Below are 18,880 nucleotides of genomic sequence, written 5' to 3'. Positions count from 1 at the left end.
GAAATAAAAAAAATGAACATTCCCAGTACACTTGTTAACTCATGCTTAATTCATGAGCAAACTACACCACAGTGCTGTCAGGTTGTGAATGTGGCATCAAGATAGTAAAAGACCTGAACAGAAAGCTACTGAATGCATCATAAACATCAGATCACACAGATTGTAAATTCTGAGATACTATCTAGGTTCTCAGTTTAATTTAATGCCACAGAAGCTTCAGTAATTTCAACATCAAGGCTTTCTGAAAAAAGACATATTTATTAATTGACATAATGGGGAAAGAAATGACATTGATTTCCTTTGTCAATGTAAGAAGGCCCTAGTAAGATAAACAGAATTCTACTGTTGGCACATCTTTTTGGGACCAAAGCAAATGTTGGTATCATCTTCAGATAAAAGTGAAATTGTACAGTTTAGATAATTTTTTTGGAAAATTAAGACTATCCTTTTTGGTAATATTTCCCATTTCTGAGTTCACCCAACATATAGACAATAATACTGAAATTATGATAGCATTTTAAATACACTCTCAAACTTGATAAGCCTGATAACTCTGATATATTGGTACTGATTGTTATAATCTTTAATTCCTGCTGAGGATCATGCTATTACATAGTTAACACTCAACACCGAGACCATCTACTACAAAAACCCCTGATTTTACACATGAGTGATATGAGGCTCTTAGAAATTTCAATGATCACATCATAAATAAGTATCAGAAAAACTTGCAGATGTAGGTCTCATTTTACTCCAAATCCTGGGTTCATTTAGTTACAACATTCAGTCTCTCAAGCAATGCACACAAAAATTGTTCTACATCACAGCCAGATGACATCTGGAGCAAAAGTATGTTTCATCTGAGACACATGAAGATGCAGATAGGAACCATTCATCAAATTTCTGGCATTTCTTATTAAACTTTTTTTATTCAATGTAGTCTTTACAACCTATTTAAAATGTCACATCCCAATTATAGAATGCCTGAGAAAACAATTACCATATGCAAGTACTTAAAGACAAAAATTTTGGGATAAATGAATTAAAACTAAGCAATATATATGTATACCATGATCAAAATGCAGGTGAGAACCATGGAGTACCTGAGATTTCAAATTATTGGCTTTCCAGATACAGTGACTGCATTTTGACCCAGTTATATTAAACGCAGCCCACCCCATGAAGAATGTCTTTGGTTGGTAGGCACTATATCACCAAAGGTTAGGCAAGAAGTCTGTAGGTATGCTCAAGGCTTATCTTCAGATATTTCTTCGAGATGAAGGTCGGTTTGAGTTGTAAGGAAGGACTCCCAAGTGGCAAGGCACTTAAAAAAAAAGAAAACATACAGAGGTTAGACAAACTCTCCTTTCTTTAATAATGATAGAAACAATACCAGTTGATAAATGTCAAATTTCCCCATTTATGTAATTTGAAAATTTCGCAATTATTTTCATGATTCCCCCCCACATTCACTCAACCATTCTTCATAATATTTCTTCCCTTTTCCTAATCTCTCTTACTTCAGGCCCTCATTCCCTCTCCCTAGTATTTGAGAAAAAGCCTCTTCTCTCTATCCTTTTAAATCCTCTTATTTCTTCATGTCATATTAATCTCCTTAATTGTCAATTTTCTTCAAGTTATTAGCCTGCTTAAAAAAATCTTTAATGACTTCCCCCTGAGTCATTCATTGTTGCAATGGATATAGTACAGGGCATTAGAAAACTTATAAACTCTGGGACTCTGAGCAAGTCACTTAACCTTTGTTTACCTCAATCAAAAATTTCCTCATCTGTATAATGGGGATAATATTAACATATCCCTCCTAGGGTTGTTGTGTGAATCAAATGAGATAATATTTGAAAAACTGGTAACATAGGACATTATAAATGTATGTTCCATTCTCCTCTGTCTAGCAAATAAAATCCTCACTCCTTAGCCTGTCATTCAAAAATTCCTATAATTTGAACTACAATCCATTGTGGGTTTGGGTTTTTTTTTTTTTTTTTTTTGCCTGTTTTTTGTTTTGTCCTATCTCATTCTTTTCTCTTGCACATGCCCTTTATAAATTGGATTATTCAATATTCTCTTGAACATATCTCATTTGTACTATTCTCTCCTCTTTCACTACTACCTGCTAAAAACCTACCAACCTCATCCTGCTCCTCCAAATGTCTACCTTCTCCATTGAATACTTCCTGATTTTTTTTGTCCCTTCAAATATGACAAAAATGGGAATGGTGATGTTGGAAGGATAGTTGAAAAGTGGACACATGAATGCATTGTTGGTAGAATTCTGAATTGATACAACTATTCTAGAAAGCAGTTTATAATTATGGAAATAAAATAACAAAACTATCCATACATTTTGACCCTTGGAATCTAGTGCTAGGCATATAAACCAAAGAAGTTATTGATAAAAATCTCTTGTATTCATCAAAATAATTACGGCAGCACTTTTTCATGACAGTACATAACTAAAAATAAGATAGATGTTTATTAATTGGGTAATGGTTAAACAAAGTGTGGTATATCAATGTAACAGAATATTACGGTGCTGCAAGAAACAATAAATATGATGAATAGAGAATATGAAGACTAATATAAATTGATGTAAAATCAAGTAAGCAGAACCAAAAATAGACAACGGAGAAACATAGTCATAAAGAAAGGACAAGAGAAAACATATTCTACTTTCCTAACAGAGTAGATCAAGACAGAATATTAGAGATTAAAGCAGATAAAATTAATAAAATATGAAAACTGGAGAAAATCAGGCTACTTATTCAAGGTCACAGTACCAGGCACATTTGATTCCATATAGAATGGGTTAGTGTACATATTATATGTAATCAAATTTTTCTTTCATTATCAATGTTTTCAGCAACTAGGATAGCTAATCCTAGGTATAAGGATAAATGCAACTTTAAAAATATGCATTTTACATTCTATTGAAATATTGTTGTAATGCTTTGATTTCTGATGGGTTTGAGAGTATTTTAGCTAAAAGAATAATTTATCAGTATTGCTTCAAAAGCAAGTTTTAAGAATAAAAATCAAAGTTATGAGTGTTATTTAAATAAAACAGAGGAAGGAAAGTTCAGAGGAAAAGGATGAGGTGGGTAACACTTAAAATTTATTTTATCCAAATTGATTTCTCTGAGTATAATTCCTATGAAGTGTGTTGAATAAGTAAGAATGTGTCATCAGCATAAGATGTACACAATGCTTCACTTGGAGGACTTATTTAGAGATCTTATCTCCCAGCTAAGTCTGCTGTTTATAACTCTCTAGTGCTTGGAGATAATTTTAGTCAAATTCTGTTTCAAATGTGGCACCTAAATGCCATTCAATAAATCCCACATTAATCCCTAGAAACATTCCACATGCAAATACTCCAACCCCAAACATTTCAGATTGCTTTGTGGTTTGAGATCCAGAAATATGAACATGAAGATGATGGAAATATATCAATTTTAGACAATTGAAATTTCAGAGATGTAGAATTTGCAGTTTCTAAAAATCATATAATCAATCTGGTGAGAGCAAGTTAATTGATTTTTAAATTCTTCCAGGCAGAGTATAGGATAGTCCTGGGTCTAAAGTCAGTAAGATGTGAGTTCAAATCTAGCTCACACATTTATTAGCTAGATAATGTCGGTCAAGTCATTTAACCCAGTTCAGTCTGTTTCTTCATCTATAAAATAGGCATAATAGTACCATCCTTTTAGGGTTATAAGAACATTTGTAAAATGATTTGTAAAGCAATCTAAAGTCCTATTATTAACTATCATTATGTGGATAAAGAAACATATAGATCAATACTTGTTTAAAGGTTGCAACTCCATTATAGAAAATGTCCATTTATTAAAACAACATCAAAAGCATCAAAAATAATTTTACAAACTCAAATGAACATGTGAGTTAGGGTCAATTGTTTGCTTGCTTTTTGGAACCACTTTCAAATTTTAAGTATTATGTGTGCGTGTATTTAAGTTTTTGTATAGAATATTTTCTTTGCTGATTGAATGAAAGCTATCTGAGGAGAGAGACTGTTTTCTTTTTTGCTCCTGGTCATTCACCTTTGACCACCAGGTTAACTGCTTGGGTGTATATCTTACATATGAGAATACAAAGAGAGTTCATTATCCTACCCTACTCCCCAAGTCACTCATTCAGGTGCTAAGTGGAACCACAACTTGGAGCCTCCCCCTATAAAGTGTGTCCTCTGGTTGCTTCTCTTAGAAATGGGAGGGGGGCGGAACAGCTGGATGGCAGAGAAGAGTCAGGAAGACCTGAATTCAGGTCTGACCTCAGATACTAGACACTCTCTGGATGTGTGATCCTAGACAAGTCACCTAACCCCAATTGCCTCGCCAGAAGAAGAACCGAGGGAATCAAGTAGTCCTGGTATCTTCTGAACAATCAGCTCTAGAACAGCCCAAGAAGGAAGCAAGATGCTCCCAGAAATCCGGCAAGTGATGAGGATGATGATGATGAACCGCTTCAATCCTCTGGAAAATTCAAGTTTGGCTCAGGGAGGGAAGTAAGAAATGAGGCTCAGTACAAATACCTAACAGCTCAGGAGTCTCCAGCTCAATCCTCAAAGTAGGGGAGCTCAAAGAGGCCAAAATGGATGTCATGAAAAGCTGATCCCTTCATAGGACTCAAAGGTTATTCTATTTATCCATGACTTGTTAAGTATGGAACCTACTTTTAGCAAGATTTTGGTTGGGGTATTCACTTTGAGTCACTTTCCTAGGAGCACCAATCAAATGCTTAGGAACCTTTGTCCTATTTCTGGGCTCCCTAAATGTATGGTTTTAACAAGTACTCAAACAATAAGCACTTATTAAATACCTCAAACATGACTATCAGATATTGTTACAAAGAGGATGCAAAAATATAGCTCCTTTCCCTCAAGGAAGATACATTTTATGGAACTTGGGGGAGGGGAGAGACAAGTAATTATATGAAACTTGGGAAGGTTTCTTATAGGGTGGCAGAAAGAATTTATTCTATAATCCTGGGCAAAGACCTCAAAATGTGACTTGTGATGTTATGTATAAGCAAGAGCAAATAAGGCAGTTTAGCTAGAATGCAAAGTACACAAAATGAAGTAATGTGTAATAAACTTGGAAAAATACGCTAGAATAGACTAAAAAGGGTTTTAAAAGCTGAACAGAGAAGCATGACATTGAATAGGTAATGTAAAACTAATCTGAGCCTTGATGTTAAAAAGTTTTAGAGAAAACAGGCTATAAAGCAATATACAAAATGATCACATATGTCAGAGGTAGATTCAAATTCAAGTCTTTTTCATTTTAATTTCAGTGCCCTAGCCACTAAGCAATGTTATCTGAAGACAGACAAAATAATACACATTCAAGTATAATATATAAACACATGTTACTCAAACATCTATCTCTTCAGTCACAGCTACACATGGGAAAGCAACTAGCAAGTGACATCATTCTTAAATTTCAAAGGGAAGAAGTATTAGAAGGGATTTGACATCAAAATCATTGGCACTTTTCTTCAGAAAATTAATTTGAAGCTATCTGATTTATGGACATACCAAGTTCAGATGTATGCAAACTTCTGAAAAGAAAAAGCAGGATGTACTTGTTGAATTGACTGGCTTGACTTTGGCCAGTCCCATTACAAATCAACACTGTTCCTCAGTACATGGTATAGTGGTACAGTGTCCTCAAGTCAGAGGTCCTGTATTCAAAGTTTATCTAGATGCTTATGATTTGTGTGATGGGAGGAAATCAGAACTTTAATTGAGATCTTAATTTCCTTATCTCTAGGATGATTGATTTGGACTACATGGTCTCAGAAATCTCTTCCACTTTACATTTCCAACACTGTGATTGTTTTGGGGGGGTTCTTTTGGAGAAAAAAAAAAGAATCACCAGGTTAAAAATTTAAGAAACAGGTGACATCACAGGAAGACAAGCATAAACAACAAATAAATTAAAAAGATTTGTTATTCTATTTCAGACAAAAATTTCAACAAAATTATTTTCTAAAATAACAGTTCAAATTACTTCAACAAGGCTTCACATAATTCTTCATTTCAGTTATTTAGAAAACCACAGAATTAATTCTTCTTCCTTTTTCTAATTGTCATACATTACTGTAAAGATAGAAGATTTAAAAAAATAAATCACACTAATGAAAAAGCAAGGGTTCTGTATTCTAGGATCTTGTTTTCTTCTGAATTTGAAATAGAATCAGTGATTTATTTTAAATAGATTCTAGAGTCATAAAGTATGAAAAGTCAACACAATCAACAAGCCCAATTTCTCTCTTTTACTTTAAGGAATCTATCCATTTATTACTGTTTTATGTCATGCCCATTATGAACAATGACATTTTCTTTTTAAATCACATACTGCTAAGTCAATAAAACTATATACTTGACAAAACTAAAATAATAAATGACAAGATTCGACATCCTTACATAATTTCAGTCAAGATATCAGAGGTGTTGATTTTGACATTTCCATGTTAGAAAATAACCCCTAATCCAGCCATTCTGGAGAGCAATTCGGAACTATGCCCAAAAAGTTATCAAACTGTGCATACCCTTTGATCCAGCAGTGTTACTACTGGGCTTATATCCCAAAGAAATACTAAAGAAGGGAAAGGGACCTGTATGTGCCAAAATGTTTGTGGCAGCTCTTTTTGTTGTAGCTAGAAACTGGAAAATGAATACATGCCCATCAGTTGGAGAATGGTTGGGTAAATTATGGCATATGAAGGTTATGGAATATTATTTTTCTGTAAGAAATGACCAGCAGGAGGAATACAGAGAGGCTTGGAGAGACTTACATCAGCTGATGATGAGTGAAATGAGCAGAACCAGAAGATCACTATACACTTCAACAACAATACTGTATGAGGATGTATTCTAATTGAAGTGGATATCTTCAACATAGAGAAGATCCAATTCAGTTCCAGTAGATCAATGATGGACAGAAACAATTACACCCAGAGAAGGAACACTGGGAAAGGAGCATAAAATGTTTGCACTATTGTCTTTCCACCCAGGTTATTTATAACTTTGGAATCCAATTCTTACCGAGCAACAAGAAATTTGGTTTTACACACATATATTGTATCTAGGATATACTGTACTATGGGATTGCCTATCATCTAGGAGAGGGAGTAGAGGGAGGGAGGGAGGGAGGGGAAATTTTGGAAAAGTGAATTTGTAAAAAAAAAAAAATTATCCATGCATATGTACTGTCAAAAAAATTATAATTATAAAAATAAATTATCAAAAAAAAAAAGATAGAAAATAACCCCTTTGGTATTGTAGTAAATACTACAACAACAATAATAAAGCAAAACAAACAAAAACAACATTGTTCTATCTAATCTGCTGGGGAGTAAGGAGTGGAATGTCATCAGAAATTCAAGCTAACAAACATTAAGTTCCCAAATCATAAAAAAACTTCCTTCTCAATTCTCTTTCCCTTCTTAATGTCCTAGATATAGAGTTAAAAGTAAATTTAGAAGTTATTTTAGTTCATCTTTTTCATTTTATAAATGGGAAAACTAAGGCCCAGAGAGTTAAATGGCTAGACCAAATCAATAAATACAGAGGACCTGGCTTGGATCAGGCTATACAACTATTCTTTTCAGGCCAAAAATCTAAATCCTTTTGAAGGACAAAACTAGGATACTTCTAGTGTCCATGATCTTCATATGGGTACTTTTCCACTAGTGTGGATTGAGTAGAATAGGAAGAAGCATGAATTTAAATTTAAAAGATGTTGATTCACAATTTTGCTGTTTGGCTTCTTTGGGACTCATTCATAAATGAAGGGACTGAGCTAGATGATCTCTCAGGTAACTTTCAGTTCTAAATTTATAATCGTTATGATTCTCTTCCTGTGAAAATCTTGCCCATATCCCTACATAAATCCTCCATGGAAGTTCAACGCAATGGAGTTCATCCTCTGGTTCTATTAATATTTAAGGGGATACCAATGTATTGCTTGGGACAATGCATTAATTAAAAACAAACAAACAAACAACTATCAAGATTAAGGGGCTGAAAAATATAATCAAGAAAAATGGAATAAACAAAAAAGCAAATTAAAAAAAAACAACTATCAAGATTAAAGGGCTGAAAAAGATAATCAAGAAAAAAACAAAAACATGGAAAGATTGCTTAGAAAATGAATTTTCAACATCAAAATTAAGTTGATTGATTTTAGAGTAAACCATTTTTGTTTCAGCATAACTACCAAAGCATTGCGGGTAAAAAGAAGAAAGTGCTGTATAAATCCTAGAAATACTTCTTCTGACAAGGGACATACCCACTTATTCTATATATATTTATTGAATATCTTCCTAAAGTGATATATAAGAGAGAAAGAAGCATGGTATAATAGTAAGGAAAATTGGGTTTCACTCTTATTTCTGCTATTTACCACTTTGGGCATGCCACATAGTGCTTAAAAATCTCCTTTCACACTCACTGCACATAATTGAAATCAAGCATTGGTTATTTTCAGCTTTGCGACATCTCTCTTATAGATCTCCTTTTCACGGCCATGACTTTGGTCCATGTCTTTATCACCTCTCTTTGGCTTTTAGAGCCCTTCACAACCTGGCGCCTTCCAACATTTCCAATTTTTTTTTTTTTTAACACTTTCCTATCAAGGGGACTCTATAATCCAAAAAACACTGGCCTTTGTGCTGTTCCTCAATCTCTTGACTTTTTGTCTTTTAACTGGTTTTTCATCCATGTTTGGACTGCTTCCCTTCCTCATTTCTGTCTCCTGGATTTCCTAGCTTTCCTCAAGATCCAATTCAGGTTTCTGCCATCTTGTTTTTAGAGCCTTCTCTCTGAGATTGCTTTCTATATCCATCCATTTCTTGCATGTTCACTTACTTGTAGGCTGTCACCTTCATTAGAATGTGAGTATCTTAAGAACAGGAATCCTATATTTGTCTTTCTTTAAAATCTCAGTACTTAGCATAGTGCCTGGCACATACTAAGCCCTGAAAGAAATACTGCTTAATTGATTGTCTTCCTGAGTTTCAGTTTCCTTATCAGAAAAATGATGATAATCTATTAAGTGCGCTCTAAGATCCTTTACGACTTTAAATCTTATGGCCAGGTACAATTCTGACAGTATTAGTGTCTAGGCTGGCAAAAGAGTTATATGATTTTTGCCCTTATTAGATGATGCTAGATAATGAGAAGCTTGGGAATCAGTTTTAGCTCTGGCTTTTCACCTTAGTTGGTAAATTAAAGATTTGTATGGAAAAGCATAAAAAATAAGTTCTGTTAAGATTGTGCTAAATGTCACAGATTTTACTATAAACTGTCTTACATTATATAAAAAAAAAAAAAAAAAAAAGAAAAAGAAAAACTAAGCAGGTCATGCTAAATAATAAACACTGAAAAGTTATAAATGGCCTAGAAAAGCCATGCTGGAAAAACAAAGGAGATGCAAAAGAGACGTGATACATATATCAAAGAGGGAAGAGATGAGGGTTAATTCTGTCATTAACTAACCTGAGAAACTTCCTTCTGGAGGCCTATTTCCTCTTCTCTTAAAAAAAAAACAACTTTGGATTATTTGTCTTCCAAACTCCCTTCTAAGATGTCATGACTTTTTTGAGTATTAACTTTATTCAACTAGGAGGACAAAAAGCCCAGAAATTTGTATATTTGTTCCCTATACTTGGAAAAATTCTTTAAAATAGCAAATGATTACAAATCCGTATATTTTACAACTTGAGAGATTCTTGAGGCTATAATCCAAGCATACAACTTCATATTTCCCACAGTACCTTGATTAAGGAGTCTAGAGTTTTGTGAATCATTGAATAGCTCTGAACAATAGGATTATGCCATTAATATGTATTTTTTATTCATTCTAAATTCCCCCATATACAATATTTTAATGCTATTTTCATGTCTCAGTTTTTCCTTCCAAATTTACAATTTCTCTTCTGATGCCTATCATGACATGGCAGTAGTACTGAGTTCTCAAAGAATTACAAAAGATTATTTTAGTAGATACTAAGTTCCAAGAGCTCTTACTAGAATGGCTCAAAGTGTAAGTGATCTTTAAAATGTCTCAATGAAAAAAAAATTCTTTCTGTTTTGTTCTTTAGATTTACCTAAATACCCTCCAAATAATTTTGCCCTATGGTTCCAAGTATTAGTCATATGAGTAAACATTCTTAATATAAAATTCTAGCTCTTTACCTCCATCTTTTATTTATCTTATTTCCTTTGAATATGTCATATCCATCCAGAGTACGGTCCAGTTGTAGGTTTCTATCTACCAAATCTCATTGATAGCTATGAGGTAAAATTTGCCTTCTCAAATTAAGATTTTCTCTTGCTGTGTTTTAAAAACCAAACTTTAAGCATTTACATATAGACATTTGAAGTCATGGGATTTATTCTAATTCCTTTATTGGAATTTTTATGAATTTGTGGATATGCTATTCCTTAATCTTCCTTCAAGCTATTTGTTGTTGTTTAATCTTCTTTCAATTGTGTCCAACTCTTCATACCTCCATTTGAAGTTTACTTGGTAAAGGCACTGGAATGATTTGCATTTCCTTCTTTAGCTCAATTAAAGTCACAATCAGATAAGAAAACTGAGGCAGAGTTAAGTGACTTGCTCAGGGCCTCACAGATGGTGTCAAATCTTCCAGATTTCAGATGTAGTACTCTATCTACTGAGCCCTCTAACTGCTTTTTATATTAATTAATTGTGCTTGAACCAGTTTCCAGACCAGTAGCTAGCCCTGAAAAAAGTTCTTCAAATGTTATTCAAATTCTCCCAGATTTTGCCAAATTTCTTCTTCCCAATTTCAACCTCAGAACTACTTCACCAATTTAAAGCCCTCCAAGTTAGCTACATAATTTCCTTCTTTCTCATTTGGCAAAAGTCCTTTTGACTTTTCGTGATTCTTCTCTCACAATCTTTAGTTGCAGAGGTTGGAAGCAAAATCCCATGAAAATTTATTGAATGCATGATAAATTCATCCTCTGAAACTATTTTATCTGCCTCTTCTAGGAAAACTTTTGAATCACTCTTCCATTTAATTGAAACTTTTTATCTTTTGGTCAAATTTATATAAAGAATGTTAACCTTGCTATATTTAAGTTATTCCAGAAGTCCTTAGTGATCACTAGAAAAGGATGGCAAATTTGGAGTTCTAACAAGTAAGTGAAAACTTGGATATGATTTTAAAACTGCAGGATTCTTAGGACTCCCTGGCTCTTTTTTTTTTTTTGCTTTTACAGGTAGAAGGTAATCACTCAGACTGGAGTAAGTAAGCCTCTGTATTTAACCAGATTGATCCCCAGAAAGCAAAGTAAGTCTGTTATTGATACTGTACTCAGAACTTTTCTAGTATGGTAGAAATGTCTAGATCTTTGAACCCCACTGGCAACCCCTTCTAGGAGTCAATATCTTAACTGCTATGATGTACCTTTAGAGTAAGATTTCATGGTGTGAGCCTTGAAATATTGACTGAAAATCAGTATTATAGCTTAAATTGAATAGCATTGCTAATAAAGGAAATGTGGTTGTAATCAAAATTAGATTTAGTGCTAACCAAAATGAGAAATAGTGTTCATATATGTTAACAAGCAACAATCCTATTTTTGGGACTCCATAAAACTGGAGTACTTTAAGATTCTACATATCTGAGCTGCAATTCAACAATTCCATGGTTTTGAAAATGTTATTACATTGTTTATTACATACAAAAAAAATATAGGAAAAATTATTTTAAAATAGCTTTAAGTTAAGAAAATGAAGCAAGCCATTCATCTTTTCAAAAAAGTGATGGACTAAAGGTACAAACTGAAACATACATTTTCAGATATGATTAATATATTCATTTGTTTTGTTTGCTTGTACTTATTTGATATTCTATTGAGGAATCAGATATAGGTAGTATGAAAGATGAAAAAACATAAATACAAATAACAGAAAAATTTTGAAATTCAAAAAGATTTTAAAAATAGGAAAATGTTACTATCATGATAAATTTAACATGCAACTAACAAACACACTATACATGTTTTTATATGCAAATTTTTTTATCCTTTATATATTGAGAAGTTTGTTGATTACTAAATAAATAATATTTTTAAAAGTCATTTATATCTCAGTAACTAATTTTTTTAAATTGACAACTTTAATTCAGAAAAAGAGAGATCATACTACTATGCAAAAACAATTTTCCTAATACTGCAGAAGTCCAAATTTAAACTTTATAATTTTGAAAGATTATATAGGCATGATTCCAGGAAGTCATGTTTTGTAATTTTAGAAATACTAATATCACAAAAATAAGTTGGAGAATTTGGATCATTCTCAGTCTAAAAATTGCTACTTTGTCCCACTCTATCATGGAGCTATAAGAGAGAGGTTTGCACATATAATGCCAGAACACTTATCACATCAGGGTATGGTACTAGAAATGTCTTATTGGCTATACACGCCACCTTGTGGTCAATGTCTACAATTCTGCATCTTTGAAGAAAATTAGTAGCCACTTGTTAGGCTGAGAACTACCACCCATAGCTGACACTTGGAACATTCAGTTATTTAAAAGAAATTTTTAAACATGACATGCAAAGGCATATTTGCAATTGGTACAAAAATCTTAGGACATTTCCTTCCTTCCTTCCTTTCCTTTTTTCCTTCTTCCTTCCTTGATCCCATCCCTTTTTTTTTTTTTTAAAGAAGTCACAGTTAAATTTAGCAATTATTTTAGGATAATAACAGAAGCAGGAGCAGTAACTTTATATTTATATTACCTTTTTCAAAGTATTTCCACACATTATTGCAATTTATCCTTCAGTACTTCAAAAGATTAGTGTTTTTTCACATTTTTAAAAGTCACCCTGATAAAGTTAAGTTGAGATTCTTCCATATTTAATTCAGACATAAATCATTACTACATTCTTATAAAAATAAACAGAATAAATTATTAAAAATGTAAATGTAAAAAAATTTTCAGCTAACTAAAAAAATAGGTTCTCCTTAAAGAGACAAATAACAGATTTGCTCTTGTTGTGTGTTCAAAGACAAATATTTCAGGGTAGATCTAAGATGTGTGAGTTGAGAAGACTGAAGGAATCTATGCGTTCCCCAGATATTACAAAAATATTAAGATATACAATAGAAAAGAAAAAAAGAATTGAATAATACATATGAAAATAGAAACCAACAAATTAAAAAATGAAGAGAATATTAAGTGTCTTTAAAAATGATGGAATGTAAATAATTGGTTAAAATAAGAGATGGGAAAATATTATCCTTAAATATTTCCTTAAAAGGAAAAATATTTCCTTAAAAGAAAGAATTAAGTAAGAATTGACAGTGTTAAGAAGAATCCTATGACCTAATGAAAGACCTTAAAATAAAAAAATTTAAATATTGGAAAAGAAATCAAGAATTAAAAGATGTGAAGAGGGAAAAGATTGGAAACAGTGATAAAAAGGACCATTAAGAAATATTTGATGGCATCCTTGGGCTAGGGCTTATGACTAACATAAGCAAAACAAACAAAAACATTACTGAAAATACAAAATACAAAACAAAACAAAAACACCACTGAAAATACAAAATTTATTCAATAGCTATTGCACAGAATGGAAATACTGAGAAATTCTCTGAAGATCCAGATCACATCGTTCCAAACCAAGTCAATGATAGCGAGTTGACTTCATGCATAAGTAGATATGAGGAAAAAAAAGATGAAAATGCATTGGAAAATACAGTTTGGGATTAAGAAAAGGAAGAGGCCGTAGAAATGAAGATTATTCAGGCAAATCACAATAGCATAATATGAATATTTTCTTTAAAAAAAAAAAAAAGCAAAAGGCACTAGAGAGAGTAAGTAGAACACAAGTTAAAGTGACTAAATCCAGACATACTGAAAATCACTGGTTATTGATATAGGAGTCATTTAAGAATCAGTTTATGGAATTTCAGAAAGGGAAGATACTAGAAGAATGGGAAAAATCATGAGTGCTATTTCAAAAAGATATGAAAAGAGATGAGCAACTTCAATACAATAATTTCTATAATATCTTTTATTGGAAAGGTTCTACATAAAAAACAAGAGTATATTTGAAAGCATGAAAAAGAAATAGATTGTTGTTTGTTATTCAATCATTTTCAGTTGTGTCTACCTTTTGATGATCCCATTTGGAATTTCCTTGGCAAAAATAGTGCAGTGGTTTGTTATTGCTTCTCCAGTCATTTTAAAAGATGAGAAACTGAGGCAAATAGGATTAAGTGACTTGTCCAGGGTCACATAGTAAGTGCCTGAGACCAGATTTGAAGTCAATTAAAATGAATATTACTGATTCCAAACCCGGTATTTCACCCATTGTACCACCTAGAGCTTTATAAACTTTATAAACAACTTTCTAAAGCTAGTTATATCTTTGGCTACATATCTGACTGAAAGCTATAGAAAACATGTTATTTTATTAGGTTTATTGTTTGTTGATTATTATTTAAAAATATACAAGTAAAGCACAACAAGCTGTCATACAAAAGAAAGTGTGTTCATGAATGAGTCTTTTAGCTGAAGTTCATACAAGATTTTTGATGGATATATGAGAAATATGTGTGTTAAGTGATTCTCTAGTTATTAATATTATATGAGGTATTAAGCAAGGAGATACATGCCTACCAAAGAGTTAGTCATTCTCACAGAGGATTTCCTGAATAGAATTCTAAAAGAAGAAATAATTGCTATAGATAGCAGGGAATTGCAGGAAGAAGGAAAATTCACTATTTGTGAATTATATCAAATGCCAAAACATTATAAGGCTTTTCCTTGAGATCCAGAGTATGTGGGATGGGTGCTATACCTCCTTCCCCAAATTAACTAATCAGAGACATTTTCAGGTATAAAGAGAAAGCATTTATTTAGTCCCTGCAGGGAAAGACCCAAGCACACCCTGGAGGTATCTCAGCTCCCAACAGGTGTCTGACTTGAAAAGCCAGAAAGCTAGTTAGATAGCAAAAGACCCAAGTTTTTTCATTGGATAGACAAATGGTCACCAATGTTGTCTGCTTCCGGTAGGCCACATCACTTTCTGTGGCTGATCTAGGTTCTGACCTTTAGAGACCTCTAAGCCTAAAGATTATGTGACTTCCTATATCTGGGCCCAAGATCTGATCTTTCAGTTCTACAGACCTCTGGGAATAGGATCATGTGACTTAGGCCTAAGGTCTGACCCACTCTATCGCATAGACTTTTTGAGAAAACTTCACCTCAAGAGCCACCCAAAAAAACTTAAAAACACACAAAAGAAAAACAAGTAAATAAAGAATGCTCATGACATATAATGGGATGTCACTGAATTAGTTTATCAGTACAAATTATCTTAGACACTGAAGATATATGATAAGCTTGCTTCAGACAAGACTGACCCAGCAAGACAGCATTTGGAAAACTGATAGAATATTTTCAACAATCTCAAACTACTCTGAACACATAAATCCATCTTCTTAAATAACATTTTGCTAGTGAAGCTGAATGACTAAAAAAAAAAATCAAAGAATACCATGATCTTTAAAGAATAAAAGACAATGGAGAAACTAATGATGGGCATAAATAGATTGTAGCACATTATCAATGAAGACTAATGCAAAAACACATTCTTTGTCTGTCTGTCTCTCTGTCTCCCTCCCTCTTTCTGTGTGTGTGTGTGTCTATTTCTCATTTAAGTTCATAGATATACAGAATACAAAAGATGTAATACTTCAAAATATCACTGATTTTATTCATCACTGAAACCCTCAAAAATCAGCCATAACTAATCTAGTGACCAATTATCTATTGATAAAGTTACACAAACTCATTCTTCTAACCTAAATGAAATTCAAAAGAAGCAGAGGGACAATCATAATTGGAGAAAAGTTGATAATAAAACTAGATTTTATGTGTACCAAAGTACTAAGATAAAAACCACTTGAATTTCATGGAGAAATAAGCATCAAAACTATTGTAAATTTCTTACTAAAATTAATCTAATGATAAAAGGGAAAGCAGGAAAGTATTTGAACATAAATTTAGAGGAAAAATATAATATACTTTTGGTGAATGCTACAGCATTATATTTTAACTCTAAGAGAATCTTTAGGTTTCGAGTGTGTTTTGTTTCTTTGTTTTAGATTCTGTTTTTTAATCCATTCTGTTATATTCTCCATTTTATGGGAGAAGTGCATTCACATGCACAGGCATGATTATAAATTGTGCTTTTCCCTTTGTCCTATTCTTTAATAATTTTATCTTCCATCCCACTCTCAAAGTTTTACAAAAAAAACAAAGTTTGGATAAGAAAAATAATAGAAGCAATATCAATAAATTATAATTGATGTGGTCTAATCCAGGGTTCAAATCTGACTTAGGCACCCAACACTTCCTAGCTGTGTGACCCTGGGGAAGTTACTTAACCCCCATTGCCTCAGAAAAAAAGAAAAAAAAAAAGGCACAGTAAAATACTCTTCTCCAAACTTCCATTTAAAGAGAGCTCAGAAACCCATCATAATCACACCTGGTGGTTTCTTCATAATCTCTTTTTCTGTTTTTCCATTTTTTTTGTCTTCTCCCATTAGAAAGTGAGTTCCTTGAGCTTAACACATGTTATGTTGCTCAGCTATTAAGTCTTGTCTGATTCTTCAGGATCCCTCAGGTAGTTTTCTTGGCAAAGATACCAGAGTGATTTGCCATTTCCCTTCTCTAGGAGATTGGGCAAACAGAAGTGAAATGACTTGCCCAGCTAGTGAATGTCTGAGGCCAGGTCTTCCTGACTCCAGGTTCAGCTTGTCCAGGGGAATCCTGATTTCCCCTATATAGCAGAGGTCCAGCAGATTTGCAGCAAAATTTCCAATGGGAATTGCCAAAGGAGGAAACAGAATTGGAAGGAAGAGTTGCAAAATTAGCACAGGGTATCAGAAATCAGGGATTATAGCATTCATTGGGCAGAAGCTGTTTTTGCCTCAGAGGTAGCTAGGAGGCACAGTGCTGAACCTGGAGTCAGGAAGAAATTTTGCTGCAAACCTACTGGACCTCTGCCATATAGAGGAAATCAGGATTCCCCTGGACAAGCTGTGCATCTGTTCTGAAGGTTCTTTATCTCCTGCTAGGATTCCAGTAGGAGAGCTGGCTTTTGGGGGCCTTGAGGCAAGTATATCCTTAGGATAGCTATGACTCCTGCTATGCCCTCAAACACTGTGCCTCTGGCTTCCAGCCCTGTATATGGAAGGCTCCTGATTCATGGGCTTGAGGTCCTAATTATCAGAGATCAGACTGCCTTCTTGCTAACTGGATCATTCCTGCTCCAAATGCTGAAGCTTTCTAGCCACCTCTTGTACATTCTTTGACTGTGGTTTCTTTTTGATCTTATTGATCACTGTTTCATTTGGGGACCATTTACATATTTGATGGGGTATTTGCTAGGACACACAACTCTAACATGCTTCTCTCTTAGTGAAAGTCACCAATTTTTTCCAGATACTACTCCAGAATACCTTTGACAATATGCAGCAAGGAATTATGAGAGACTGACAGGATAGTGAAACAAGCATTTAATGTTTTATCAAAGGGCCTGGATATGAATCCCAGTTTTGCTCACTATGTGAACTTGGAAGGTAACTTTAAAGAGCGAAATGAACTCTCCCATTAACATAATTAATACATATGATGTTCACTTTGGAGAAATCATGTACCCTCAGTGATTTTAAACAATATAGTCAAGCCTAAATAGAAAAGTGAGAAGGGCAAAACTCTTACCCACACTAATTTATGATATATAATTACTTGGGTAACAAACAGACCGAATGAATCAATGTGTACAGCTAGGTACCATATCCTTCTGGAGTCACAGTTCTGCATGTAATTAGGATCTTATGCAGCTCATGATTCACATCCATAATCTGATTTTCCTTTGCCATTAAGAGATTAAAATTTGACATTCTAATTAAGTCATGAATATTCTGTTTAGTGTGAGGAAACCCAAGGATTTCATCTCTTGCTTTAACAACAGGGATCTCTTTTTTGTCTTATTTACATGTAAAAATTGAGATTCCTCAATATGAATTTGATTGAATTACAAAATAAATGGAAGACTGGGAAATATTCAGTTTCCACGTCTGGGTTATTTTGAACTTAATGGAGAATAGCAGATTGTCCATGCTCATGCCTTGCAGACTTAAAAAAAATTAAGACTTGATTATTCAAAGGAACTGTCTTCATGATTATGCTTTCTCAGAATGATATAACAATTTTAGAATGACCTATGAAGGGAACAACCAATATTCTCAAAATAACAGTTTCTGATAGTTTCTGAAGTTGGAATAAAAAAACAAAGAAAAAGATTCATCCTAATTTACAAATTTAAATTTAAGATAGTGTATACATTTATGAAGGTTTAAAAGATCATGAGAGGGTTGCTTAAAACTAAGTATATAGAAACTGTCGGAAAGAATAAAAGAGCTTCATAATATTACAGTATAAGGTTAAAGATATAGAAATTTTTTAAATTGGGAAAAATAAATAAAATATGCAGATGATAAAAGCACATATTCACAAAAGGAAGCTTTTACATTCTATGTTTCTACTGATAGTAAAATAAGTTTTTTTAAAAATATACATGCTATGTAATATTTTACAAACAATAATAGTTCAAATTTATCCCTGAATAAATATTTTTAATGAAGCATTTTCACAAAAACTTTTTGATACCATTTCCCCAAAAACATGAGTTCAAATTCCTCATCTCTGAACCTTTGGAATTGCATGATCCTGCCTAAATCAGTTAATCTTTATCTTGTTCTGTGACCCTGAGCAGTCT

The 18,880-nt window shown here is 33.1% G+C and overlaps 1 protein-coding gene across 2 annotated transcripts in view; it reads right to left on the bottom strand.

The window, feature by feature from the left end:
* Positions 1-244: 244 nt before the first annotated feature.
* Positions 245-18,880, bottom strand: part of SNX7 (sorting nexin 7) — a 135,447-nt gene continuing 116,811 nt past the window's right edge. For both annotated transcript variants that reach the window (XM_074262761.1, XM_074262760.1), the window contains one exon: positions 245-1,324. In XM_074262761.1, the coding sequence (XP_074118862.1) occupies positions 1,247-1,324 (78 nt within the window). In that variant the 3' untranslated portion in view covers positions 245-1,246. The remainder of the gene's footprint in view (positions 1,325-18,880) is intronic.

The sequence above is a fragment of the Sminthopsis crassicaudata genome, chromosome 4 (genome assembly GCF_048593235.1).
Source record: "Sminthopsis crassicaudata isolate SCR6 chromosome 4, ASM4859323v1, whole genome shotgun sequence".
Taxonomy (NCBI): domain Eukaryota; kingdom Metazoa; phylum Chordata; class Mammalia; order Dasyuromorphia; family Dasyuridae; genus Sminthopsis; species Sminthopsis crassicaudata.
This window is presented reverse-complemented; position numbering and strand designations above follow the sequence as displayed.